Source organism: Balaenoptera acutorostrata, chromosome 15 (genome assembly GCF_949987535.1).
Source record: "Balaenoptera acutorostrata chromosome 15, mBalAcu1.1, whole genome shotgun sequence".
Lineage (NCBI taxonomy): Eukaryota > Metazoa > Chordata > Mammalia > Artiodactyla > Balaenopteridae > Balaenoptera > Balaenoptera acutorostrata.
In genome coordinates, this window is record NC_080078.1 from 59,672,628 (window position 1) to 59,699,678 (window position 27,051).

At 48.0% G+C, this 27,051-nt stretch overlaps 2 protein-coding genes across 2 annotated transcripts; one reads left to right on the plus strand and one right to left on the minus strand.

The window, feature by feature from the left end:
* The first annotated feature begins 928 nt into the window (after positions 1-928).
* AVP (arginine vasopressin) lies at positions 929-2,967 on the plus strand. The gene is made up of 3 exons (XM_057529544.1): positions 929-1,048; positions 2,404-2,605; positions 2,749-2,967. The coding sequence occupies exons 1-3, from the start codon at positions 929-931 to the stop codon at positions 2,925-2,927; spliced, it is 501 nt and encodes a 166-aa protein (XP_057385527.1). The 3' UTR covers positions 2,928-2,967.
* Positions 2,968-12,777: 9,810 nt separating this feature from the next.
* On the minus strand, positions 12,778-13,810 carry OXT (oxytocin/neurophysin I prepropeptide). Its single transcript, XM_057529531.1, has 3 exons — positions 13,525-13,810; positions 13,012-13,213; positions 12,778-12,920 (listed from the first exon to the last, which is right to left on the minus strand). The coding sequence occupies exons 1-3, from the start codon at positions 13,642-13,644 to the stop codon at positions 12,865-12,867; spliced, it is 378 nt and encodes a 125-aa protein (XP_057385514.1). The 5' UTR covers positions 13,645-13,810; the 3' UTR covers positions 12,778-12,864.
* Between the last annotated feature and the right edge of the window lie 13,241 nt (positions 13,811-27,051).

The following is a 27,051-nucleotide window of genomic DNA, read 5'->3' on the forward strand; positions in this document are numbered from 1 at the left end:
TGGGGCAAACTGGCTGTCAGTTTACCCCCCGACCTTTGAACCTTACTGGGTCTGGATTTCCCCATTCCCCCATAGATGCTCCCCTTACCCCATGCTCCTGCCTGGAAGGGGAGTGATGGGGACATGCCAAGAAGCTGTCCCCAATGTCCCCAGTCCCTGAGTCTTTGGACCCTGGTGTGGGTGTGTGTGTGGGGGGGAGCATCCCCAGCTCCCCCCAGGAACCTGCCCCACCCACCAAGTGGGAATGGCCCCCTGATTCTATGTTGGTCTCTTGCCTCCATTACACGGGGTTGCAGGCAGCACTTTCTGTCCTAGTGCAGCCGGTACAAAGGCCTCTGTCTGCACCACCTCGAGTGTGTGCCGTTCTTGGTCACTTGTCCTCTCACAGGACTAGTGCTCCTGATGGGGTCCTGCATACCGACTGCCCCCTGCTCATCACTCCTGGGCTGGGGCTTGACCTGCTCCTTACACAGCAGCCCCTCGGGTCCCCCCTGCCCCCTTCTCTGGGGTCTGTGTCGGGGGACAGGGCCTGTTGACCCCCAGCCTCTTCTGGGCACCAGAAAGCTTGGAGACAGACTGCAGGTGACCGCCCCCCCCCACGTCTGTCTCTCTCCCTGAGTCCAGAGAGTCACAGTTACAGTCACAGCAGCTCCTGTCACACCGCAGCCACACCGCCGCCAATGACAGCCCAGAGGCTGGCACCCCTCCCCCACCATCCCCTGCACAGGTCCACGTGCGTCCCCAGATGCCTGAATCACTGCTGACGACTGGGACCTGGTGGCCATGGGCTCCTGGGGAGCCACTGGGGAGGGGGGTACTGGCCACGTCACCTCAGAGGGAACACCTGCAGACATAAATAGGCGGCCAGCGAAGGCAGCACAGCACAGTCCACAGAGCAGCGCTGCAGACTGTGCCCACCTGTGCCAGGATGCCCGACGCCACACTGCCTGCCTGCTTCCTCGGCCTGCTGGCCTTCACCTCCGCTTGCTACTTCCAGAACTGCCCAAGGGGCGGCAAGAGGGCCATGTCCGACCTGGAGCTGAGACAGGTATGACCGAGGCCCATCTCAGGGCTGCTGGGCCGGGGCAGAGGCCCAGGGATGGCACCACAGTGCAGGGGGTAGGAAGGGAAGTCGTGGGAGAGGCAGGCTTTAGGCGGAGTGCCCAACAGAAGAAGGGAGGCTTGGCATGGCCAGACAGAGGGGACCAGGCTGTCGGGCGGGCTAGGACAGGCTACAGGACTTCCTGAACACTGTCCCCATCCAGAGAAGGGATGCAGGAAAGAGAGGTTTCCCCAGTAACTGGACTTGGTGCTGGATCAGGGAGAACTGGATGGCAAGACCTCCTCTGTGCCCATGGCAGCCTCTCCTCCAGGACTAGCTGGAGCTTCGGAGGCTCTGTCTTCTCCAGCACTTGAGGCCTTCCCTGTTCAACTTCTGGCCTCTCCTAGCCACGGGCCCCAGCCCCCCAGCCCCCAGAAGCTGGCCATTGCCCTGAGCTTGCCTGAGTGGGAGGTGCCACCCAAGTATCCTATAAGGAAGTTCTGCTGGGTACCTAGCCCAATTCTTTCATGCTGCATGTCCAGTGATTCCCTCTTATTCCACCTTCAGCAGAGCTAAAGGAAATCCAATCACCATGCTCAATTCTGCCAAGGCTACAGGTGGCCAGTTTTGAGCTGCTGAACAAACTAGGGTGGGTAGGTGGGCAGCCCCCACAAACAACCCTTCCCTCTGCTTGGCAGCTTTGGAAGCTGGAGTCACCTAGGTGCCTCATGCCCTCCTCTAGGGCTCATATCCCTGCCACCCACAGGGTCAGTCCATTGGTGAGTGAGCAGAGGTCAGGGCCCCAGTGAGACCCACTGGCTTGAGGGGCAGGGTAAGACCAGAGAGGGAACAGGACATGGGAAGAAGGGCCTGAGTGTATTCTGGAGCGGGGCAGGGGCCCTCCCTGCACGGAGTGGGGTGGGTGTGGAGAGGGGGTGCGTGCTAGAGATGGAGCTGGAGCAACGCGGGCAGAGGAGGAAGGTCAGCATTAAAGGGAGGGTAGTGGGCAGCTGAGAGAGGGGTGCACACCAGGAGGCCCCAAAGCTGAGAAGGAAGGTCTCTCCCATGCAGCCCATGAGGGACCCCTCCCTCACCGAAGGGAGAGGATGCTGAGGGCTGTCACTGAGAGCTGTTCCTCAGTCACCTGAAAGCCAAGGCAGCCGAGTAGCTTTTGAGTCCTCTCCTTCGACCGCTTCTGGGGCCCAAAGAGCGCCAGGGAGACCCCGAACCTCCGGCGCTCCTCTGCCCTGTCCTCCCCCACCGGCTCAGCCCCCCGCCCCGCAGGGTCTCCCTCCCGGGCCCGGGCCCCTCCCCGCCCGCGGCTCACCCCCGCCCGCGGCTCACCCCCGCCCTCCCGCCAGTGTCTCCCCTGCGGCCCCGGGGGCAAAGGCCGCTGCTTCGGGCCCAGCATCTGCTGCGGGGACGAGCTGGGCTGCTTCATGGGCACGGCCGAGGCGCTGCGCTGCCAGGAGGAGAACTACCTGCCGTCGCCCTGCCAGTCCGGCCAGAAGCCGTGCGGGAGCGGGGGCCGCTGCGCCGCCGTCGGCATCTGCTGCAACGACGGTGAGCGGCCGAGTCGGCGGGGGGCGGGCGGGGCGCTGGGGCCGGGTGGGGGCAGGGGCCGGGCCAACCTGGGTCTGGCGGGGGCGGGGCCTGGACACTTTGTTGCGCCCCCGCGCCGCGCGCTCAGCCCATGCTCCCCGCAGAGAGCTGCGTGACAGAGCCCGAGTGCCGGGAGGGCGCCAGCTTCCCTCGACGCGCCCGGGCCAGCGACCTGAGCAACGCGACCCTGCTGGACGGGCCGAGCGGGGCCTTGCTGCTGCGGCTGGTACAGCTGGCGGGGGCGCCGGAGCCCGCTGAGCCCGCCCAGCCCGGCGTCTACTGAGGCGCCCCCACCCCACCCCCCGCCCTCGCAGCACGAAAAATAAACGGTCTTAAAGGCATTGGCTAGCGTGCGTCTCCGTCTCTGGGGGTGGAGAGGGGAGAGGACAGGAGGGTGGGGGACCAGTTCCCGGACCCTAAGTCGTGGGCAGACCCACCCCAGAAAAGGGACAGATCCTGTCGGGAAGCGATCTTGGGCCAGCACGATTCTAGATAGAACTACTGACAGGGAGACCTGGGGGGCGGGGAGGGGAAGGGCCACTGTCCGGGAGTAGCCGTGGAGAGGCTGGGTTGGGGATCTGGCAGAAGGATGGAAATAAAGGCAGAGAGGGGGAAAGACATGGGTGGACAAGATAGCAAGAGACAGAGGGACAGCAGAACGATGGAGAGAGAGAGAGAGAAACATTGAGAGTCATGGAGAGAAGAGTGAGAGAGAGAGGCAAGGGGATGCACCAAGGGTGACCGCAGTTCTTGTCCCCGTTTACATCCCAGGAGGCTGAGGCACAAACAGCTTCAGGAATTCCCAGCCTATCTCATTCAAGGTTGTGCTTTATGTGCCCGCGTGGAGGGGACAACATCACCCCAGACCCAGCAGAGAGGGGGGCCAGGTACTGTCGGTCCAGAAGGAAACTAAGCATCCCCATTTGGGCCACTCAGCCAGCATGAGAGACAGAGCCCACGGAAACCCTAGGTACATCACCCCTCCCCCCCAAAACAGCCACACCAACTACACACACACAGCCAGACAAACAGACAAGAAAAAAATTGTTTGGGACATGCCTGGTGATCTTTGACCACAGTCAGAGATACAGACCCTGAGACACACATTGGGAAGCACAGACACACCCAGAGAAACACAGACCCAGCTGACTGGACCATAGACAGGCACATGTACACACACACACACACACACACACACACACACACACACTCCACACACATACACTCACATTAGGACCTTCCAGCCTTGACTATGCAGCTTCAGGGTAGAAGTCTGCTAGCATTTGGCAGATCCTCTTCTATGTGCCTCTGTCCCACTTTGTCCCCTCTATCCCATCTGCCCCTTTATCCCCTTTCCCCTCACTGATCTCTTTTCCCCTGTCCACCCCCCGACCCCCAGCTCCTTGGCCCTCTCGTTCCTCTTGCTTCTCTCCTTATCCTTCTTCATCCCTTCCTTGCCTCTTCTGCCCCAACTTTCCCCTCTGTTACCTCCCATCCTTCTCTCTCTACCCCCTCTCTTCTCTGCATCCTCTCCTTGGGATTTCTTGCTCCAGGTCTTGGGACCACAGGGGCTGCATCTCCTCTGGAATCCTCCCACACTTGGAGGCCAGGAGGGAGGCCAGGAGGGAGCACAGGCAGAGAGAAGTCACTCTGAGCCCTGACCCCAACACCCTGCCTTGGGCGGAGCCTGATGACTCAGTCTCAGTCAGCCCCAAGCTCTCTTCTGGTCTTAGAGCTCTGCTCTGCCATCATCCTGACCCAGCTCAGTGTCCAGCATGATTGAGTCTGGTCGGGGCAGGGCCCACACTGGCTTCTCTCCCTGCCATGGCCTCCCGCCTCTACCCTAGTGTGGCACACTCAGGACCAGTCCCCAGGTCTAGGAAGACCTGGGGCAGGACCAGACCTAATAGGAATTTAGTAACCCATCCAGACAGAGGGCGGTGGGAAGAAGCAGCTTGGTTTTTAAAAAAGGATCATATGCTCAACGTCGCTAATTATTACAGACATGAAAATCAAAACTACAATGAGGTATCACCTCACACCAGTCAGAATGGCCATCATCAAAAGGCCTACAAATAATAAATGCTGGAGAGGGTGTGGAGAAAAGGGAACCCTCCTACACTGTTGGTGGGAATATAAATTGGTGCAGCCACTATGGAGAACAGTATGGAGATTCCTTAAAAAACTAAAAATAGGGCTTCCTGGGTGGCGCAGTGGTTAAGAATCCGTCTACAAATGCAGGAGAAATGGGTTCCAGTCCTGGTCCGGGAAGATCCCACATGCTGTGGAGCAACTAAGCCCGTGAGCCACAACTACTGAGCTTGTGCTCTAGACCCTGCAAGCCACAACTGCTGAAGCCCGAGTGCCACAACTACTGAACCCCGTGTGCCTAGAGCCCATGCTCCACAACAAGAGAAGCCATCACGGGACTTCCAAGTGGCGCAGGGGTTAAGAATCTGCCTGCCAATGCAGGGGACACGGGTTCCAGCCCTAGTCTGGGAAGATCCCACATGCCGCGGAGCAACTAAGCCCGTGCGCCACAACTACTGAGCCCACGTGCCACAACTACTGAAGCCCGTGCGCCTAGAGCCTGTGCTCTGCAACAAGAGAAGCCACCACAGTGAGAAGCCCGTGCACCACAATGAAGAGTATCCCCCACTTGCCGCAACTAAAGCCTGCGCGCAGCAACGAAGACTCAACACAGCCAAAAATAAAATAAATTAAAAAAAAATTCTCTTTAAAAAAAAAAACAAAAACAAGAGAAGCCATTGCAATGAGAAGCCCGTGCACCGCAATGAAGAGTAGCCCCCACTCGCCGCAACTAAAGAAAGCCCGCGTGCAACAATGAAGACCCACCGCAGCCCAAAAAAAAAAAAAAAAAACTAAAAATAGAGTTGCCATACGATCCAGTAACCCCACTCCTGGACATGTATCCAGAAAAGACAAAACCTCTAATTCGAAAAAATATACGTGCACCCCAATGTTCATAGCAGCACTATTCACAATCACCAAGACATGTAAGCAACCTAAGCGTCCATCAACAGATGAATGAAAAAGATGTGGTATATACATATACAATGGAATATTACTCAGCCATAAGAAAGAATGAAATAATGCCATTTGCAGCAATATGGATGGACCTAGAGATTATCATTCTAAGTGAAGTAAGTCAGACAAACACAAATATCATTTGATACCACATACGTGGAATCTAAAAAAATGATACAAATGAACTTATTTACAAAACAGAAGCAGACTCACAGACATAGAAAGCAATCTTATGTTTACCAAAGGGGAAGGCGGGGGGATAAATTAGAGGAGTTTGGGATTAAAGTATACACAGTACTATATATAAAATAGGTAAACAACAAGGACCTACTGTTGCACAGGGAACTATATTCAATATCTTGTAATGAACTATAGTGAAAAAGAATCTGAAAAAGAATGTATAGAAAAGAAAAAGAAAAAAAGAATATATATATTCGTATATATGTATAACTGAATCACTTTGTTGTACACCAAAAACTAACACAACATTGTAAATCAACTATACGTCAATTAAAAAAATGGATCATAGACTTAAATGTAAAATCTAAAATTATAAAACTTATTTTTTAAAAAATTTATTTATTATTATTTATTTATTTAGGCTGTGCTGGGTCTTCGTTGTGGCGCACCGGCTTCTCTAGTTGCGGCACGCACACTCTAGAGCATGCCGGGCTCAGTAGTTGAGGCATGTAGGCTTAACTGTGGTACATGGGATCTTAGTTCCCAACCAGGGATCGAACCCAGGCCCCCTGCATTGGGAGAACAGAGTCTTAATCACTGGACCACCAGGGAAGTCCCTAAAATTATAAAACTTCTTGAAGAAAATATAGGGGAAATTCTTTAGGACCTCAAGTTATACAAAAATTTCCTAGCTCTGACACCAAAAGCAAGATCCATAAAAGAAGAAATTTGATACATTTGGAATTCACCAAAATTAAAAACTTCTGCTCATTTTAATTAATTAATTAATTAATTTTGGTTCATGATACGTCATATTTAAGACAATATATAATGTTTTTACAGCAGAATGACGATTTGGTTGTGTACAACTGGAACAATTTTGCCCACTAAATATATTTTAAAAAGCCTTCAATCAAAGAATAGACATCTGCTTTAAGAATACTGATGACTGGATTATTGGACATGTCACTAATTTGTCTGTCAGAAATATTCATACATTATCCATGAACATGTAGTTGTATTACCTTGTAGAAATTTTGAAGTTTTGTCTTTCATACATGAAATAACTGAATCCTTGGAAGACACAATGAACATGTGTTAGCTTCAGTCCCAGGAGTGGCTTCGAACCTGGAAAGTCTGCCTCTTAGTCCAGATCTGACCTGAGCTTGCTGTACCTCCAGAGGAAGTGCTCCTGTACAAGGAACAAGTGCACTGACCCCAGCCCCATTTTCATTCCAATGTCACCATCCTCCAACCAGACTGGGGGAAGGAGAGCTAACCATGCAAATCAATGTCTAAGGGGGTGTGAGAAGCAATGGGACCGTCCCACAAGACTGGGGAGCGTGAGGAGGTACAATTGTGGAGACAACACTTTACCACGATCAGGTACACAGGACAGGAACAGGACAGTTTTAAAAGCTTTCTTTATATGAAAACAGAACATTCTGAAGTTCTTACCATACTTTGTTAGAGTACTACCCCAAAGGTACCTTGAGTCTAATCCTTGTGACCCATGAAATTCTATTACGTGGGAAAAGATGCTTTACACATGGAATGAAGTTAAGGATCTTGAGATGGAAAATGGCTCTGGAGTATCCGGGTGGTCCCTCCATGTAATCTCAGTGTTCTTACGAGAGAGAAAGAGGCAGAGGGAGGCTGGACTGTAGGAGTGTGGACGTGGTCATGAGAGCAGGAGAGAGCTTCTGCTCTTTAAAGTACACTGTTAAGAGAATGAAAAGACAAGCCACAGACTGGGAGAAAAGATTCACAAATCACACAACTTATAAAGGACTTATACCCAGACTATATAATGACTGCCTTCTCAAAACTCAATAATAAGAAAATGACTCAACTTTTAAAATGGCTAAACAATTTAAGCAGATACTTTACCACATAAGATACATAGATGGCAAATAAACACATGTAAAGATGTTCAACATCATTAGTCATTAGGGAAATGCAAATTAAAACCACAGTGAGATATCCATTTCAGTGTCTTAAAAAAAAGGGGGGCGCTGACAATATCATGTGCTGACAGGGATATGGAGCAATCGTAACCCTCATATATTGTGGATGTGGATACAAAATCATTCATCCACTCTGGAAAACTGTTCTATAGTTTCTCGTAAAGTTAAACTTACAATTACCATTTAACCCACCAGTCCCATTAACAGGTAGTGATCCAAGTGAAATGAATATCTATATTCACACAAAATGCTGTTTGTGAATGTTTATAGTGGCTCTATTGTAATCACCAAAACTTTATAAGTTTTAAACAGATTAGAATTTGAACTGTGATCCATTTTGAGTTAATTTTTGTATAGGGTGCAAGTTGTGAATTGAAGTTCATTTTTTACATCTGGTTATTCATTTGTTCCAGCTCTGTTTTAATTTTTTTTCTTTTCTTTCTTTCTTTTTTTTTTTTTTGGCCATGGGGCTTGCGGGATCTTAGTTCCCCGACTAGGGATTGAACCCAGGCCCTTGGCAGTGAAAGTGTGGAGTCCTAACCACTGGACCGCCAGGGAATTCCCTCCAGCTCTATTTGTTGAAATGACTATTCTTTCTCTATTCAATTGTCTTTGTAACATTCTCAAAATCATTTGACCATACACATGTAAGTCTATTTCTGGCCTCCCTGATCTGTTGCATTGATCAATAGGCCTGTCTTTTCTCCACTCCCACCCTGTCCTGAGTGTGGTAGCTTTACAGTAAGTCTGGAAATTAGGTAGTGAGACTCTTTCAACTTTCTTCTTCAAAACTGATTTAGCTATTTTAGTTCCTTTGCAATTTGAACCAAAAAAATCCTTCTGGGAGTTTGATTGGAACTGTGTAGTAATAGAATTGTAGCTACATTTTCCAGCTTCATTTGCACTGTGTGTCCATATGACCATGTGCTTGTCAATAAAATGTGAGTGAAAGGAATAGTGAACTTGGGGTCTTAACGACAGTGTGAGCCTCCTCCACACTCTTTCCCTTCCCACCCAGTGGAATCCACAATGTCCTGGTCTCAAATATGCAGACAAAGATGAGGCCTAGGGGATGACAGAACTATATGACAGAAGAAACCTGGGTCCCTAAGTGACAAAGTGGAACAGAGCTGGGAATGCTCACTGAGGACTGATAGGACAGGGGGAATTAAACAGTGACCTTCTCTACCTCCCTAAGGTCTCCTTACGGTTTGGGTGTTTTTATAATGGCAGCCTAACTTTAACTAACTATAACCCCTGAATTCTGAAACAATTAAAAAATGAAACAAAAGAATGTGACATTTGGAGGCCAGAAGACTACCTTTATTATTGATAGAACTGATATTAGACAATGCAACTTGGACCTGCTGGCGAGGAGGCTTCACAAAGCTGAGTAACAAGCTAGAGCTGTTTACTGCCCCAGACACAAGGAGCTGGACCTTCACAGGGCTTTCCGCTGAGCTCCTGCATTTGCGCTGTGACAGCACGTGCTTCCTGGAATGGCAGCCTCATCCCAAGAGGAATCAGAGAGGAAGGGGTGGCATTATACCTACTCCTTTCCTCTTACCCTGTCCCTCAAGTCAGCTACTCCCTGGGAGGAGTGTTATCTCAGGGAAACCCCTCTACACGGAAGAAAATATCGGGAAAGGGAAAGAATATTTCTGACCTCTGCCCCGTGGACAATCACCTCTTATGATGCTGGGAAAAACTTCTGGTATAATTGCAAACCATTCCAGATTTAAAAACTAAACTACACGAAATTTAGTAGGTATGGAAGCAGGGCAAACTTATTGTCCACATAGACCCTACAGAAAACTGAAATTGCTGTCCTTCAATGTTGTACTGGAGGAGCTGGATAGTACAGAGTGACGTAAAAATAAATCACAGCAATAAATGCTCAGTGATGCAGTCAATGATTATAGTTTTCAGACTGGAATGCTCTGTCCTAAAGCTTCTCACAGCTGTGAAGAGCTCATCTCTGAGGTTGCCCACAGTAGTCTGGTATGCACACATATGAATTTTTATTTTACAAATTAGTATTATTTCATAATGTACAGATACTAATTCACATCTTTTTTAACAAAGTAAATTTGGGGCATCTCTTCATATCAGGATATTTACCTCTACCACAATCTTTTTGTTTTTTTAGTTTTATTAAGAGAAATTTCAAATATACAAAAAAGTAGGGCCACTAAACAAAGACCCCTTGGGTACCTACCCCCTCCTTCACTCCCACAATTATCAACACATGATCCTTCTTTCATCTCTACCTTCACCCCCTCCTCCCACCCCCAAGTCATCCCAGCAGTCATCCCATGTCATCTGTAAACGTTCCAGTGTGCATCTCAAATGAGAGGGACTTTTGTTAAAGATATGACCACAGACTGTTACCACACACATGCAAGCCCCAAGCCAAAACTCAACAATATATATTATCATCAAATATATACTGTTCAAATTTCCCCAGGTGTCCCATGAATACATTCTTTGTTATTCATTGTTATCTGAGTCCATCTTTTCTTAAGGTACAAAAAAGACTATTGATCCTCATGGTGCTTTGACCGTCTTATTTTCCTGAATGTCCTGTAGAGATTGGCTTCCAATCTCTTTTTACTGTATTTGATATAAGCAGATATAATCATGAGATGACCTTATTGTGTGTATGTCACCCAGTGTAGCCTGACCTGTTTAGCTACATATTAAAATAGTGTTATTTTGTACTAAATTACTTTCCTTTTCTCTACTTTATATTACTGCTAGGACTAATTGTATGTTTTTGGAATTGTGTGTGGGTGGGCATGTTATCTAGGAATTTCATTCCCAGGTAGTTAAATGGGTTCACAAAGTACTAGTTATACAAAGCGGGGGTTGGGAACCACCACCCTGCACAAGCCCCAAGCACTTTGGTGGTTTGAAGGAGTCATTCCAAGGAGGACAAAGGCCATGGGTCTGAGCCAGGAGGAAGAGTGAAGAATGGCTTCTGCACCGTCTGGCCATTGAACCACTTCACTTAGCACACGTGGCAGCTCTCCCAGCTCCTCTTCCTCACCAGGCCCAGGTTGGTGCCACCTCTGCATCATCCCCTGAAAAAGAGGTGTCAATATGCCCCTGTGTTATTGAGACCAGAAAAGAAAACACTGCAGGGGTGAGGGGACCCTGAACTCTCTCTCCAGGTGGGGAGACCTGGGCTGACATGGCTCTGCTCTATGGAATCCTCTGGGGTTTGAAGGGTATGCAGGGCACTCAGAGAGTGAGGTCCCAGAGGGAGATCCCAGGCTTCCTGCTGATGTGGCAGGTGGACGCCCAAGCTTGGAAAAGCACAAATCCCTAACCTTGTGTCTCTCTAGTTGAGTAGTGTGGTTCCTTCTGGTTGCTTCCCTCTTCATCTGTGTGGTTTCTGAGGGACCAAAGAACTTTGACATGGTTCTCAAACACCAATTTATGAGAATCACATACTTCCCCATAGTTGATTTGAACAGGACTCAGCTTTCAGTCATTTCTTGTTCCAGATATGGGGTAAGAGGAGGGACCTGCTCTCACAGCCTTGTCAGCAACCACTGGGGCTTTCAAAAGCTTCATCTCTATTCTCTTCATACATCTTGGTAATAATGATAATTTTTTCATTAAAAAACTTTTATTCTAGTATAATATACCTACAAAAGTGAACAAATCACAGGTGTGCAATCTGAATGAATTTTAATAAACTGAACACACTTGTTTTACCAGCTCCCAGGCCAAGAAACAGAATATGACCAGCACCCCAGAAGCCCCCTTACACCCCTTCCTGTCACCACCACACCCAAGACCTCTAGCACCATAGCTTAGTTTTGCCTGGTTTTGTAATTTATACAAAGAAAACCTTACAGTCTTCTTTAGTATACTTCTTCTCTCTCCACTCTGTGAGACGACACACTGCTGTGGTGGGTGGGAGACCTCTGAGTGAATCCTCATTGCTTCAGTGTGTGAGAAAGCCACAGAAATAACAATTAAAAATTACTAACAGATAGTGATGCGCTCCTGTTTTATTTGGAGTGGGTGTGTGGGTGTCTGGGCATGCACCTTCTGAAATCGCTTTTGTCCCACAGCACGAGTGAGTGAACAGCGGCACATTCTGGGGGAGAGGGGTTAGGCTTTTATAGATGCTCCAAAATGGTCTTTGATCCAGGAACGGATGAGAAGTGTAGGTTGCAGGAGTCTCTCTGTTAGTGTCCTCTGCATTTTGTGGTCATTTCTGTGGCTATGGGCTCTCAGGAACCCCTGTTCTGCAGGGTCCCCAGTGCTGTCACGTTTCTTTACTGCACAGTCAGGAGCAGGGCTCCTGGCTTCCATGCAACACTGGGAACCCAGGGCCTCATTGGTGGGACAACAAGCCACAGGGGTGGGTGGTGCTGGCCCTCCCGCCCAGCCTCCCCAGCTTGGCCACCCCTTCTGAGAATACAGGTGGCCTCCTGCGGCCTGAGAGTCCAGCTCCTTGGAAACATGAAGGCCCTTCAGCTGCCCCAGCCAAGCTCCCCTCCCCCAGGCCAGCCCTCATGTGTGGCCCAAGCCTGCTTCCAGATGTCAGGAAGTCTTTCACTCTCTGCGACCAACCTCCTGCCCTTCCTCTGGTCCCCCGTCAGACTCTTATCTCTGTAGGCCCCACTCTGTCGCTTTGGACCTTAGAAAGCTCCGCTCATGTGCAGCCTGCTGTAGAGCCCCAGCTCTGTCTGGAGTGGGAAGCTGGGGGCTGTTTCCATCTCCCTGGGAGCCAGCCGTGTCGTCCCCCTCCTTCCTCCATCCACCCCTACAGGATGGCACCGCAGAACTGCACCCTTCTCCCCTCGGGGCGGCGGCTTTAATTCCCTATGAAGCGCCGAGAGCCGGCGATCTTCGACTCCCCCAACGCCCTCCCTTCCCAGTTCTGACACTTAGACGCGAGTCGGGTTGGAGGGGAAAAAATCTGCTTTATTTAATAGTCATAATTCCTGGGGGTGGCTACGGAGGGAGCGAGGGCTGCACTCCGACGGTGTCGGGGGCCGGCGGGTCTCAGAGCTGGGAGAAGGCGGCCTCGGGGTCGCAGGCGGGGTCGCCGCGGCAGCCATCTGCATGGAGAGACGCCGGGTCAGGGCCCGCAACGGCCCGCCCCTCCTGGTCCCGGTGTCCCGGTCCCGCCCCGGCCCCAGCCTGACTCACCCGGGCTGCAGCAGATGCCGGCGGCGGCGCAGCGGCCCCCGCTCCCGCACGGCTTCTGGCCCGACTGGCAGGGCGACGGCAGGTAGTTCTCCTCCTGGCAGCGCAGCGCCTCGGCCGTGCCCATGAAGCAGCCCAGCTCGTCCCCGCAGCAGATGCTGGGCCCGAAGCAGCGGCCTTTGCCCCCGGGGCCGCAGGGGAGACACTGGCGGGAGGGCGGGGGTGAGCCGCGGGCGGGGAGGGGACCGGGCGCAGGAGGGAGACCCTGCGGGGCGGGGGGCTGAGCCGGGTGGGGGAGGACAGGGCAGAGGAGCGCCGGAGGTTCGGGGTCTCCCTGGCGCTCTTTGGGCCCCAGAAGCGGTCGAAGGAGGGGACTCAAAAGCTACTCGGCTCCCTTGGTTCCCAGGCCAGGCGGGGCCGGCGCGGGGTCAGCGCGGGAAAGGGAGCGGCAGGGGCGACCCTGTGGCTGCGGGTTGCCCAGCCTCAAGCGCCGCGGGTCTAGGGCTGGGCGCTCACCTTGCGTACGTCGAGGTCCAGCACGGCCCGCTTGCCGCCCAGGGGACAGTTCTGGATGTAGCAGGCGGAGGTCAGAGCCAGGAGGCCGAGCAGGCAGCAGGCGAGGCTGGGTCCGGCCATGGTGCGGGCGCGCTGGGTCCGGGGTCCGGCGGCTGCGCCGTCTCTCTGGTCCGGCTTTTTATGCCCAGGGGCCGCGTAGGCGGAGCAGTATCTAAGAGGGCCGCCGCATGACTGGTCACAGCAGGCCGCTGCGGGTCAGGCCCTGCGCCCCCAGCGTGCCCCCTCATTTGCAGGGGCCAGGCCGGGTCAAGGTCACCGCATCGGCTAATGGCTAATGGACCTGGCGATGATAGCGAATGCCGCTAGGGGAAGGAAGCAGCTCTGGGAGGGGAGCCAGTGCCGTGGCCTGGGCCCTAGGGTGGGACAGGGTTTGGGGGGGGGGCCTGCAGCCACCTCCCCCATTCCCAATACCTTGGGGTGGGGGTCAGGCTGGACCCTCGGGCCCCTCCAGGCCAGAAGAAACTCCGGCAGGACTCCCCCTCTACCCTCTCGGTCAACCACACACGCAGCCTAGCTCCCCTCTGCAAAGAAGTTATTCTCTTCCTGAACACAGATTTCCTGGAACCCCAGGCCCACTCCCCACACCAGCAACCATTTCCCTGCACCCGGAACTGGGATCGGAAAAGATTTTATTTTCTCTCACTTCTAACTGAAATTCAGCCTTTCCTCAACTGTGGGGTAGACAACAAACCACAGTGGAATTTGCAATACCCATGGCTTTGTTGCAAATCAAAATGGCAGATGTCCTCCTATCCCATTACAACATCTATTGCAAATGTCTCTAAACATCAGACTCATCATCACTTTGAAATTATGGCAGTTATTGGACCTGCCACTAGATCTTGTTATCTAATGCTTTAAATAAAGAAGCACAGTTGTGACTGTATCTTAAGTGTTTTTAATATTTTGATACCTGCTCATAAATATAACTGGTTTCATTTGTAATTCCATGTCTTTAGTTATGCATTTAAAAACAGTGATTTTGGGAGACTTCCCTGGTGGTCCAGTGGTTAAGAATCCACCTTCCAATGCAGGGAACTAAGATCCCACATGCTGCGGGGCAATGAAGCCCGTGCACTGAAAGTACTGAGCCTGCGGGCCACTACTAGAGAGAGAAGCCTGCTCGCCACAACTAGAGAGAGAAGACGGCATGCCACACGAAAGATCCTGCATGCCGCAATGAAGATCCGCGTGCCGCAACTAAGACCCAACACAGCCAAAAATAAAATTTAAAAAAACTTATTTTTTTTTCATTTTTAATGTACAGTATCTTAAAATGAAAATAATTAAAAATAAAAGAAAGACAGACTGCCTCAGTGGAAAGGGTGTTGATCAGTGTTGTCATGACCAGGGAGGCGCTCAGCATGGATCCTCCTTCAAGAAGGGACTTGACACACAGCTGCTGGGAGAGTGGTCAGCAGATAGCCTTTGGTTGACAGCCCATCCAAGGCCTGCCTCAACTACAGAGAGCCGCCTGTCCCAAGGTCATAGTCACATCCTCCCCCAGTGGCCCACATCCAATGACTGGTCCATTCTGGCCTAATGCCGGACAACTCTGAAGGATTATTTCAGCTTAGGACATCCCTGTGGGGTCAGCTGAGGCTTGCATGGAAGTTCTCCCTCTGCCTAGCCTTGTTTCCACCTCCTCCCTCCCACAAGTATGGGTCCCAAGGGCCCTTGGTAATAAGCATCTTGCATGTTAAACTCCATCTCAGTCTGCTCTCTGGGGATCCCAACGTGCAATAGGAAAAAATGAGGTCCTTGTCATCCCTGGGAGAGGAGACAGCCTCCTCTGCACTCTTGTTGACCCCCTCAAGGTGGGTGCTGAGGCTGCCAGGCTGAGCAGATCAGGCTGACCTGGATTACCAGTCAGCAGCTGGTCTTGTTTCTCACCCAAATCAGCTCATTGGCATTGCCGGGCTAGAAGGCCGAGGGCTTGACCCTGGAGGCAGCCCCAGAAAGGCCTCCCGCCTGCCCTGTGAGCACAGTGACCTCACCCAAGTTAACAACACATGCACATAGATTATTTTAGCATAGTGGCCCCCACAAGACAGCGTTCCCTCAGCTGTTCAACAACTGTCATCTGAAGATGCACCAGGTCCCAGTACAGATGCTTGGAAACATCAGTGATACAAACAGACAAAAATCCCAGCCCTCAGGGACTTATATTCTAGTGGAGGGGGAGAAGCAAGAAACATATTTCAGTGGGTTAGGAAGCAGTAAGTGCTATGGAGGAAAAGGTGCAACTTGTTGCAGTTTTCCTGAGATGCTTAGTCTAGGCCTGTTTGTGAAGGTGACATCTGACATTTGAAGGAGGTGAGGAAAGAAGCCATGTGGATATCTGAGGGTGGACTGGTTTTCTATTGCTATGTCACAAATTACCACAAATTTAGCAGCTTAAAACAACATCCACTTATTACCCCACAGTTTCTCTGGGTGTGGGCACGGCTCAGCTGGGTCCTCTGCTCAGTGTCTCACAGGGCTGCAGTCAAGATATCAGCCAGGCAGCATTCCTTTCTGGAGCCTGGGATATTGTTGGCAGAATGGATTGCCTTGCAGCTGTAGAACTCCTGTGATTTGCATCTTCAAGGCCAGCAACAGAGAGAAAGATTCTTTGGTACTTCAAGTCTCTAAGTGCAGGCAACCCTCTTTTATTTTATTTTATTTTTTAAATAACTTTTTTTTTTAAACATCTTTATTGAAGTATAATTGCCTTACAATAGTGTGTAAATAACTTTTTAAACTTTATGTATGTTTTCTTTTTTTTAATGTAAATTTATTTATTTATTTATTTTTGGCTGCGTTGGGTCTGCGTAGCTGCGCGCGGTCTTTCTCTAGTTGTTGTGAGCAGGGGCTACTTTTCGTTGGGGTACGTGGGCTTCTCATTGCGGTGGCTTCTCTTGTTGTGGAGCATGGGCTCTAGGCGAGCGGGATTCAGTAGTTGTGGCATGCGGGCTCAGTAGTTGTGGCTCTCGGGCTCTAGAGTGCAGGCTCAGTAGTTGTGGTGCATGGGCTTAGTTTCTCCGCGGCATGTGGTATTTTCCCAGACCAGGGCTTGAACCCGTGTCCCCTGCATTGGCAGGCGGATTCTTAACCACTGCGCCACCAGGAAAGTCCCCAACCCTCTTTTAAAAGGGCTCACCTGATTAGGCCAGGTCCACCAGGGTCATCTTTTTTTTTCTTTTTTTAAAATATTTATTTATTTATTTATTTATGGCTGCGTTGGGTCTTCGTTTCTGTGCGAGGGCTTTCTCTAGTTGCAGCAAGCGTGGGCCACTCCTCATCGCGGTGCGCAGGCCTCTCACTATCGCGGCCTCTCTTGTTGCGGAGCACAGGCTTCAGACGCGCAGGCTCAGTAATTGTGGCTCACGGATCTAGTTGCTCTGCGGCATGTGGGATCTTCCCAGACCAGGACTCGAGCCTGTGTCCCCTGCCTTGGCAGGCAGACTCTCAGCCACTGCGCCACCAGGGAAGCCCCAGGGTCATCTTTTAACTCAAAATCAAAGTGATTAATTTGGATAATTGGGCCCTTAATTACAGCTGCAAAATCCCTTCATCTTTAGCTTATAGTATAATCGTGGGAGTGATCCTCCAACACTTTTACCATATTCTTCTATGGGTTAGAAGAAAGTTACAGGTCCTACCCACATGCAACTGGAGGAGATTACACAAAGGTATGGATACCAGGGGTGGGAATCACAAGGCTATTTTAGAATTCTGGAGGGAGACTATTCTAGGCAGGGGAAAGAGCCTGATGGTCCTGGTGCAGAGCCAGTCAAAGCCCACATGAAGTGGTCCCCCAGCAGCAGCTAGAGGAAGAGTAGGGCTGAGAGAATTTTGGTGCATAATGGTGTCCCACACAACCTTGATCTTCAATGCTGCAGCTTCCTTCTCTATTCTTATGCCAGAGTGACTGAGTACTGCTAATGGAAATCTCACAGCTACAAAGAGTGAGCAGTTTCTAATTTCAACTAGTCTCTCAGTACTGTTCATGAATTATTTTCCTTTGTTGAGTCAGCTATTTTTTCCCACACCACTGCCTATGTAGAGACAGTCCCACACACTGATTGTAGATTCAGAAAACAATCCAACCCCAGGTGTTGTCTCTGAGCTGGCACTGTAACTCCATCTTCAATAGGCTGTTCTGGTGTTCTCCAAGGCCAGCTGCTTCTGATGAATGGGTGCATGGTAAGACCAGGGAAATCCACTGCCCTCTTCCTTTTCCTATAAAGGGAGCTCTTTGGTCAAAAGCAATTTGGCGGAATATCCATCATGCTGTATCTCAGTGTCTATAAATGTTGGTGCTAGCAGTGACTGGCTGGGCCCCAGGAAATGGTGCCCAACTTGGTCTCTGCTGTTGGTGGGTTAGATTCTCAGCGGTGCTGGTAGCCAGGTCAGCCTTCGTGGTTGAGCCCACACACAGTCTCAACCCCTGCCACCATGACCACTTTGTTCATGAGTCCACTGAGCAAGAATTAGGGTGGATGGGATAGAGGATGTCTGACATGCACAAGTCACCTTGTTCACCTGATTACTGACAGCCACCTCTGTAGTAGGTCCCTTTGGTGAGATTCAACAAATATTCCACAAATATTCTCCAACTTCAGGTCCATTCTGAGAGGTCCACTCACATACTTTTCCACAGGCCTCCAAGTTACCAACCTCCCATGATATTCCTGCTAAGTCCCAACTCCCTTATCATGCAGCCAAAACATTAGCTACTTCTCTGTCCCTAAGGTTCTCTCTAGTTCCAGGTTAAGTGGTTGCGATGTAACTTATCAAGTACAGCCAGCTGGAGAAAATTCATCTCCTTACTGTCTTTCAGGGCCACTTAAGCAAGTAGCCATCTGCCACCTGGATATGAGCTGTCTGAAAACTGGACTCCATTTTTTCCTCTTTGGTCAACTGGACATATAAGACTCCCCATGAGATCACATGTATGGGCTGGGGAAGGAACATGAGCTCAGGAAGAGTCCATCTGTCCATGGAGCTAATCTGACCCACAGCTGACCACATACCGTGAATGAGCCTGGCCAAGAGCAGAAGAATCATCCATGAGACTTAGAGACTCATGAGCAGTAATAAGTATTTATTGTTTCAGGCCAGTAATGTTTGGGTGGTTTGTGTACAGAATAAGCTAACTGATACACCCTGGAGTCTCAGCATCAGGTAGTCTCCGACAAGGAGCTAGTGACTTGTCAGAAAGGGTCATAGCTTTGTTCTAAAACCCTAGGGACTTCTGATGTGAGACCCCACTGGGGCTTGCCACAGGCTTCCCCAGCATTCTGGTCACCCGTGGGCATCTGGAGCATGGGGGGGTCGGCTGGGTCCTAAGGCCTAAAAGGCAGAGCTGCCTGCCTTACAGCTGGATCTCCTGTGGTATCCTCTTGCCCTGGATGACCCTCAAAGCCCACAGCCCTTCTGGTTCTGCTAAATGGGTCAGAGTAGTACATTCAAATGTGGCCAATGTGGATTCCAATATCCGGAAGTCCACTGTTCAATGCATCTCTTTTTCAGGGTTAAAGGGCTCAAGGTATAGCATTGTATTTTTAGGGGTAGAAAGACATCTGTTTTGCTGTTACTATAAGAGCAACACACTTATTTACGTAAGAGGGCATTCATATGATGCGCTCTCTGCTTTCTTGGCCAACAAATTTATGCAGTCATTTCTAGCTATGTCACCTTGTCTCATGATGGGAAATATTTCTCCTTCACTTTTACTTATCAGAGTAAAATTTGCATAAAGTGCACAAATCTTAAATGTGCAGCTTAGTGGATTTTTACCCATTTATACTTTGTAAAACACTACAATGATCAGCACCCTAGAAGACTCCCACATGCTCTCTCCTAGTCAGTATCCTCTCAGAGACAACCTGTACTCTAATGCGTATCACAATAGATTAGTTTTGCCTGTTTTTGAACTTCATATAGATGTAATTATATGTCTGGCTTACTTTGCTCTATATAATCTCATTGAGGTTCATCCATGCATATGCAACAATGCATGTAGCAGTGGTTTAATTCTTTTTCATTGCTGAGTAGTATTCAGTTGTAAGAATATACTAACTTTTTTTTTTTTTTTTTTTTAATGTCTGTGTTGGGTCTTTGTTTCTGCGTGAGGGCTTTCTCTAGCTGTGGCAAGCGGAGGCCATTCTTCATCGCGGTGCGCGGGCCTCTCACTATCGCGGCCTCTCTTGTTGCGGAGCACAGGCTCCAGATGCGCAGGCTCAGTAATTGTGGCTCACGGGCCTAGTTGCTCCGCGGCATGTGGGATCTTCCCAGACCAGGGCTCGAACCCGTGTCCCCTGCATTGGCAGGCAGATTCTCAACCACTGCGCCACCAGGGAAGCCCTATACTAACATATTTATCTATTATTCTGTTGATGGACTTTTGGATTGTTTTCAGTTGTTAGCTATTGTGAATAAAGATTCTATGAACATTCTCCTACATACGCAAACATAAACATCACTTCTCTTGGGTATATACCTACAAGTGGAATTGCTAGATTCAAGAAATTTTGTACGTTTAGCTTTTCCTATCAGCACAGTGTGGGAATTCTCTTTCACTTTTGACAGGATATCCCAACATGGCCCAGGCCACTGCATTCCTAGAAACTTCATTGACGTGCAAGCCTCTGTATTTTCGTGAGATTTATCTCCTGCCCTCTAACACACATACATCTTATAAAGGTATGATGTTACTTCCTGCTTCCTACATCCTACTTACCTCCTGACTACAGCAAGATTTGGCTCTGATCACTGGACCACAGTGGAACTCTGGGTCGCTGGGGATTAGTGTACCTTCTAGGAAGGTCTTGGTATTTTTTCCCCACTCCAGTTACACAGGTCACAGGTCTCTTTGGCAAATGCCAGGAGGAAGATTTACAGTACAAATATGTAACGTTATTGCAGGGTTCTTCCTTCATCTGGTCTTTCCTTCATCCAAGTGGCTCTGGGTCTGTAACCAAAACAGAGGTCTGGCAACTGGGTAAAGGACTAGGATGCTATGTTGTGGTGGCTTAAGTTAGGCCCTGATTCACCGCAGATGATAGAGTACTTTTGGTCATATAGAACAGGTGGGACCTTAATGGGCTTCCTGATTATTTCAGTCCTTGGGAGACTCATGACCACTTAGTGCCTCCCAAAGATCCCTGTGGATCAAACCATTTTTATTACCCAGCATATATACTCAACAAAGGGTTTGTAGTCAAAATCTAAAATAAATGCCTACAGGGAGTTCCCTGGCAGTCCAGTGGTTAGCACTAAGCATTTTCACTGCCGAGGGCCTGGGTTTAAATCCCTGGTCAGGGAACTAAGATCCCACAAGCTGTGTGGCCCGGCCAAAAAAAAAAAAAAGACACATGAACCAGAAAAAAAAAAAAACCCCACGAAAAAAGCTATACAATTGTCTAATAAGAATGAAAAGGTACTTATCCCATTGGTTATTGGGGAAATTAAAATTAAAACCATCATGAGATATGCACCCACTGGAATAGCTAAAATTAAAAAAGGCTGGTATTTGCATAGCACAGGGAGATCAGCTCGGTGCTTTGTGACCACCTAGAGGGGTGAGATAGGGAGGGTGGGAGGGAGACGCAAGAGGGAGGGGATATGGGGATATATGTATATGTATAGTTGATTCACTTTGTTATATAGCAGAAACTAACACACCATTGTAAAGCAATTATACTCCAATAAAGACGTTAAAAAAAAAAAAGGCTGGTATTACCAAGGGAATACAGAACAATGGGAACCTTCATACACTGCTGGAGGGAGTGTAAGTTGGTACAACTACTTGGGAAACCTGGTTTGCAGTATTACGCAAGCTGCCCATGTACATACCATGTGGTCCCACAATTATGCTCCAGAAATACATACATGTGAGTGAGCATCAAAAGACATGTCCAAGAATGTTTACCATAGTGACACTATTTGTAATAGCCCCACTGAATACAACCCGAATGTCCATTACCAGTAAAATGGAATAAGTAAATTTATACAACAGAATACCATAAAGCAATGAAAAATGCAGAAACTACTATTACATATGAAAACATCTCACAGACATTATGTCAAATGAAAGAATGCGTATGAATAGAAATGTATGATTTCATTTATATAAGGTTCAAAAAGAGGCATACTCAATCTACTGAGTTAGAAGTAAGAGGAGAGTGGCCACTATCAGGAGGTAGTGATTGGGAAGGGCATGAGAGGTGCTTCTATTTCTTGATCTGATGTTGACTTCACAGTATGTTTACTTTGTGAAAATTAGGTAAATACTGAAGATTTGTGCACTTTTATGTATGTATGTTATACTTTAATTTAAAAGTTTAAGGGACTTCCCTGGCAGTCCAGAAGTTAAGACTTGGAGCTTCCACTGCAGGGGGCGTGGGTTCGATCCCTGGTTGGGGAACTAAGATCCCACAAGCTGTGCAGTGCAGCCAAAAAACAAACAAACAAATAAATAACAGTTTAAAATAAAAAAAGTTTCTTGTTCTGCAGAAGATGGAACAAGCATACTCCACCTGGTCTCTCTCGTTGAATGTAAGTATAAATTTTGGACACAGAGTGGCTACATGAGGACTCTGAAATGTACATGGTAGCAGGCAGATAAGTAGACTAGCATTCAAAGTTCCCAGAACTGGCGGTGGGTTTACTATTTTTCTCCTCTAGTATTGCCTAGCTAGAACTCAAAGAGTGCATCAGATGTTGAACAGAAAGTATTCCAAGAGAATTCCTCCTCTCTTCCTGATCTGAGGAGTGAAAGGTATCTCCTAAAGCTCAGAGAGAGTAATTTCCCCTTTTTCTACCCCTCCCTTCCCCCCTTATCACACTGCAGCCACCAGGCAATGCTGCTATGGCCGCAGAAATGGTGGCAAAGGTGGCAGGAAAGCAAAAGCAGTGACATCCAGACAGGCGCCCAAACCTCTGAGGGAGGGAAATGCTTCCTCTCTGACCAAAGAGCATGGGGTCACTATCCATTGCTTTTCATCTTTCTCTATCTTTCTACCACTTGGCTCTGGACACAGATATAGTCACATGAAGGATGTGGCCTAACAGGGAATGTAAAACTCCAGCTTTCTGACCAGAGGACCAGGAAGGAAGGCCCTTAGAAGCTGGAAAGTATCAGGGAGACTGTTGAGAGTGAAGAGAGCAAATGCATAAAGTTGGGTATGAACTCCTGAGCCCATCTTCAAGCTGAATAAGCAGATCTGACGCTATACAGTACACCACAGGCTTTAGAATTCAGCTAGACCATAATGCAAATTTGAGACCGGTCACTGAGTGGCACACATGAGGGTCTGATCCAAATAGCATTGCAAATGCTTTGAAAATTGAACAAACATTAGAACCACAGCCCACAAAAGGCAGGTCAGAAATTGTGACCTGAACCTAACCTGGTCAACTGTTTGCTAAAACAAACAAAAATTCTTAGGATTGAAACAAGACCTAGAGTCTCATAACATAATATTCAAAACATCAAGATAGGGACTTCCCTGGTGGTCCAGTGGTAAAGAATCTGCCTTCCAATGCAGGGGACGTGGGTTCAATCCCTGGTCAGGGAACTAAGATCCCACATGCCTGGGGCAACTAAGCCCGTGCACCACAACTGCTGAGCTCATATGCCTCAATGAGAGAGCCGGTGTCCCGCAACTACAGAGCCCACACGTTCTGGAGCACGCACATCACAACTAGAGAGAGAAAACCCACACACCACAACTAGAGAGAAGCCCACGCACCGCAGCGCAACAAAGAGCCCGCACACCGCAACGAAAGATCCCACATGCCTCAACGAAGATCCCACATGCTGCAACTAAGACCCGACTCAGCCAAATAAATAAATAAATAAAATAAAGTAAATGATGATAACAAAGCATTAAAAAAAAATCAAGATACAATCCAAAATTATTTGGCCTATGAAGAATCAAGAAAATCTTGACTGGCAAAGGAAAAGACAATCAACAGATACCAACAATGAAATGACATAAATGTTGGAATTATCAGAAAAAGACACTAAAACAGCTGTTACAACCATGTTCTATGAAATAAAGGTGAAATCTCTTGAAATGAATGGAAAGATAGTCTCAGCAAAGAAATAGAAGAAGAAAATGGAAAATTTAGAACTGAAAAACACAGTAACAACAACAAAACCCTATGGGCTCATGTATGATCAGGCCACCCAAGATGGCTGTTCTCTTGCTTTCTGTATATCCCCTGCTTGACCAGTCCCTGCTTCACCTATACACTACTCATGTGACTGACCTTCCTCTTAATCATAGAGCCTAATCTGTAAATGCCTACATACTTGCCTCTAGCCCCAGCTAGTGATTGTTCTAATCTTTAGATCAGAACATCTACACCATGATAGCTTCTCAAAGGCGCAGTGAGGGGCATGCTGCTCTGCTGGTTTCCCTGGTAACTGATGAGCCAGCCTGATGTCAATTCCCCCTTCCTCTCCCCCGCGTAGCAAAGACTGCTGCCATGTCCTGCCCACCATCTGCCACACATGGTGGGGTGTCACTTCAGGGCTTTGCTTCAGACATGTAAGATCCCTCTATCCATTAAACCATTGATGTCTCTGTCACTGACTCTGGGCTCTTTCTTCAGTCTTGAGGCTGGGAAATACAGGGCTTGCTGGCCTGTAGGGTGCAGCCCAACAGCTCAGTAACAGAATGGAGATAGCAGAGCAATAAGTAAATAAGCTTGAAGATAGAGCAACAGAAATTATGTAATCTGAACAACAGAGAGAAAACAGATTTTTAAAAATGTTTATAGAGCCTCAGGGACCTGTGGTATAATCTGAAGAGATTAGCATTTGTTTCATCAGAGTCCCAGAAGGAGAGGAGAAGAAGCTTGGAGCAGAAAAAAATATTTGAAGAAATAATAGCTGAAAATTTCCTAAATTTGGTGAAGGACATAAACTCACATATTCAAGAATTTCAGTGAAACTCAAATAGGATAATGTCAAAGAAATTTATGCCCAGACAAGTCATAACAATAGTGCTGAATACTAAATGCAAGCAAAAAATTTTGAAAACTGCCAAAGAAAAACAATCTATTACTTAATTGAGGAAAAAATTACATGACCGTGGATTTCTCATCAGAAACTATGGAGGCCAGAAGGAGGTACAGCTTTTTAAAGTACTGAAACAAAAGAGCTGTTAACTCTGAATTCTATTCCAGTTAAAATATCATTCAGGAGTCAAGAAAAAAGAAAGATATTCTCAGTGAAGGAAAACCAAGAGAATGCATTACCTGCTCTAAAATAATTGCTAAAGGACATTTTGCAGATAGAGAAAATGATACCAAAGGGAAAATCAGAACATTAGGATTGAAGGAAAAGCTACAGTATAACATTGTCTAATGGAGTTTTAAAGTATGTAGATGTAATAATAAGACAACTACAATATAAACAAGGAGGGTAAAGGGACATTTATTGTGGTAAGGTTTCCACTTGAAGTGGTAAAATGTTGATTCTAAGACAACTGTGAAAAATTAAGTATTAAGTAATCCCTAGAGTGAACAGTAAAGGAAACTATATAAAGATATAGTCAAGTCACAATAGACTAATTAAAATGAAATATGAAAAAAAATCCAAATAACTCAAAGAAGGCAGAAGTGGGGAAATGGTAGCCCTAAATCCAAAATATCAAAAAATGCATTAAATGTAAATGGTTTAAGCATACCAATTAAAAGACAAAGATTTTCAGAATGGATTTTAAAAAATCATGCCCCAACTATATGCTTTCTACAAGAAACTCACTTGAAATATAATGATTTATGTAGATGAAAAGTAAATGGATGGACTTCTGGATTTATCTCTGATTTGTAAAGAGCTAGGAAATCATCACTCCCATCCTCACAACAATAAACCTGTTGAATAAACTGAAAATTATTGACTTTTCTTTTCTTTTTTTTTTTTTAATTACACTATACTAGGTGTGCTTTATTTATTTATTTATTTATTTATTTATGGCTGTGTTGGATCTTCGTTTCTGTGCGAGGGCTTTCTCTAGTTGTGGCAAGCGGGGGCCACTCTTCATTGTGGTGCGCGGGCCTCTATCGCGGCCTCTCTTGTTGCAGAGCACAGGTTCCAGATGCGCAGGCTCAGTAATTGTGGCATACGGGCCTAGTTGCTCCGTGGCATGTGGGATCTTCCCAGACCAGGGCTCGAACCCGTGTCTCCTGCATTGTCAGGCAGATTCTCAACCACTGCGCCACCAGGGAAGCCCAATGACTTTTCTTAGATCCATCAGAGACTTAAGGTCACAGGGCAAACTGCCACCCTAAAAATTAGAAAGACTTGTGAATATAGATAATCAGAGCCAAAATCAGCTTATTGGGGAGCAGAAGCCACTGAAGCCAGCAATTTTTAGGAACACTCAAATGGTAATTGACTAATCCTGGAGGTGGAGTATGGACTAGTGATAGAAGAAATTTTCACATATTGAGGTATGGGGAAGTCATTTTGGCTTACAAATGATTTAACTTGAACTTTATGTTAACTGGAACAGCCTGTTTTGTGGCCTGTCAAACATGAATTATATATCTGCTTTAACCATTAGAGAAAAGAATGCATTTAAAAATAAAAATGGAGTAACTGTGGTTCAGGCATTCAAAATGGAGCTGGGTGGCCATTGTGGATATGGTTTCAGACACGTTCCAGTATTACCGAGAAGTTGAATTTTCTGAACTGTTTCAGACTCAAGGACACCAACAGCCATTCTCAAAACAATATCTGCTAGCAGCTGCCAGCTGCAGCCTTATAAGTCTTGAGACAGGCTGGGACCTGGGACCCTTTGCTGCAGTGCTGCAATGCTTGCACCTGGACACACCTCTCCTCAAGCAACAAAATACAAAGAAACTGAAAGTAAACTGCATGCATGCGCAGTTGGGGCAAATTATGGACAAAAAGATGCAAAAGACCAAAAAAACCCCTACTGCCACTTTGGAAGAGCCTGGAGCAAAAACAGGGTGTTGGGAGCAAAAGCAGGGTACTGAGCATGCCCCCTGCACACAACACCACCTAGGGGGTGAGCAAAACACCTAAGCCACCCCTCTGGCCTGACCACTGGACACATCCCTACCCTCACCCCATGTAAGGAACAAGCTCGTCCCCACTCAGGGAGCGAGCAAGCAGGGAACCTGTTGTTTGTTCTTGCTACCCCCTGCTGTAGCAGGGGTCCCAATAAAGCCTTGCCTGAATTTCTTGTCGAGCCTCTAGTCAATTTCTATTGATTGGGGAAGGCCAAGAACCCTGGTCGCTATCAGTTTCAAGGTCTCCCCTTGTGAAACTGAGTGGGGCCCTGTGGGACTCTCAGGCACAGAGGCCTTTTTGTCCCCCATTTCTTGGAGGAAAGACTCCAGCCTCCATGACCTTCCCTGAGTTCCAAAGGGCGGACTCGAACAGTTGCTAATCAAGGGAGGAACAGCCAAGAAACAACTTGAGACAAGATTAAGGGAGTG

Bases quoted from the DNA above. Each gene is read 5' to 3' on its own strand.
- AVP (XM_057529544.1), top strand. From the start codon at position 929: ATGCCCGACGCCACACTGCCTGCCTGCTTCCTCGGCCTGCTGGCCTTC. The intron at 1,049-2,403 runs GTATGACCGAGG...CCCTCCCGCCAG, and splicing joins CCGACCTGGAGCTGAGACAG to TGTCTCCCCTGCGGCCCCGG. The intron at 2,606-2,748 runs GTGAGCGGCCGA...TGCTCCCCGCAG, and splicing joins CGGCATCTGCTGCAACGACG to AGAGCTGCGTGACAGAGCCC.
- OXT (XM_057529531.1), bottom strand. From the start codon at position 13,644: ATGGCCGGACCCAGCCTCGCCTGCTGCCTGCTCGGCCTCCTGGCTCTG. The intron at 13,214-13,524 runs GTGAGCGCCCAG...CCCTCCCGCCAG, and splicing joins TGGACCTCGACGTACGCAAG to TGTCTCCCCTGCGGCCCCGG. The intron at 12,921-13,011 runs GTGAGTCAGGCT...CTCTCCATGCAG, and splicing joins CGGCATCTGCTGCAGCCCGG to ATGGCTGCCGCGGCGACCCC.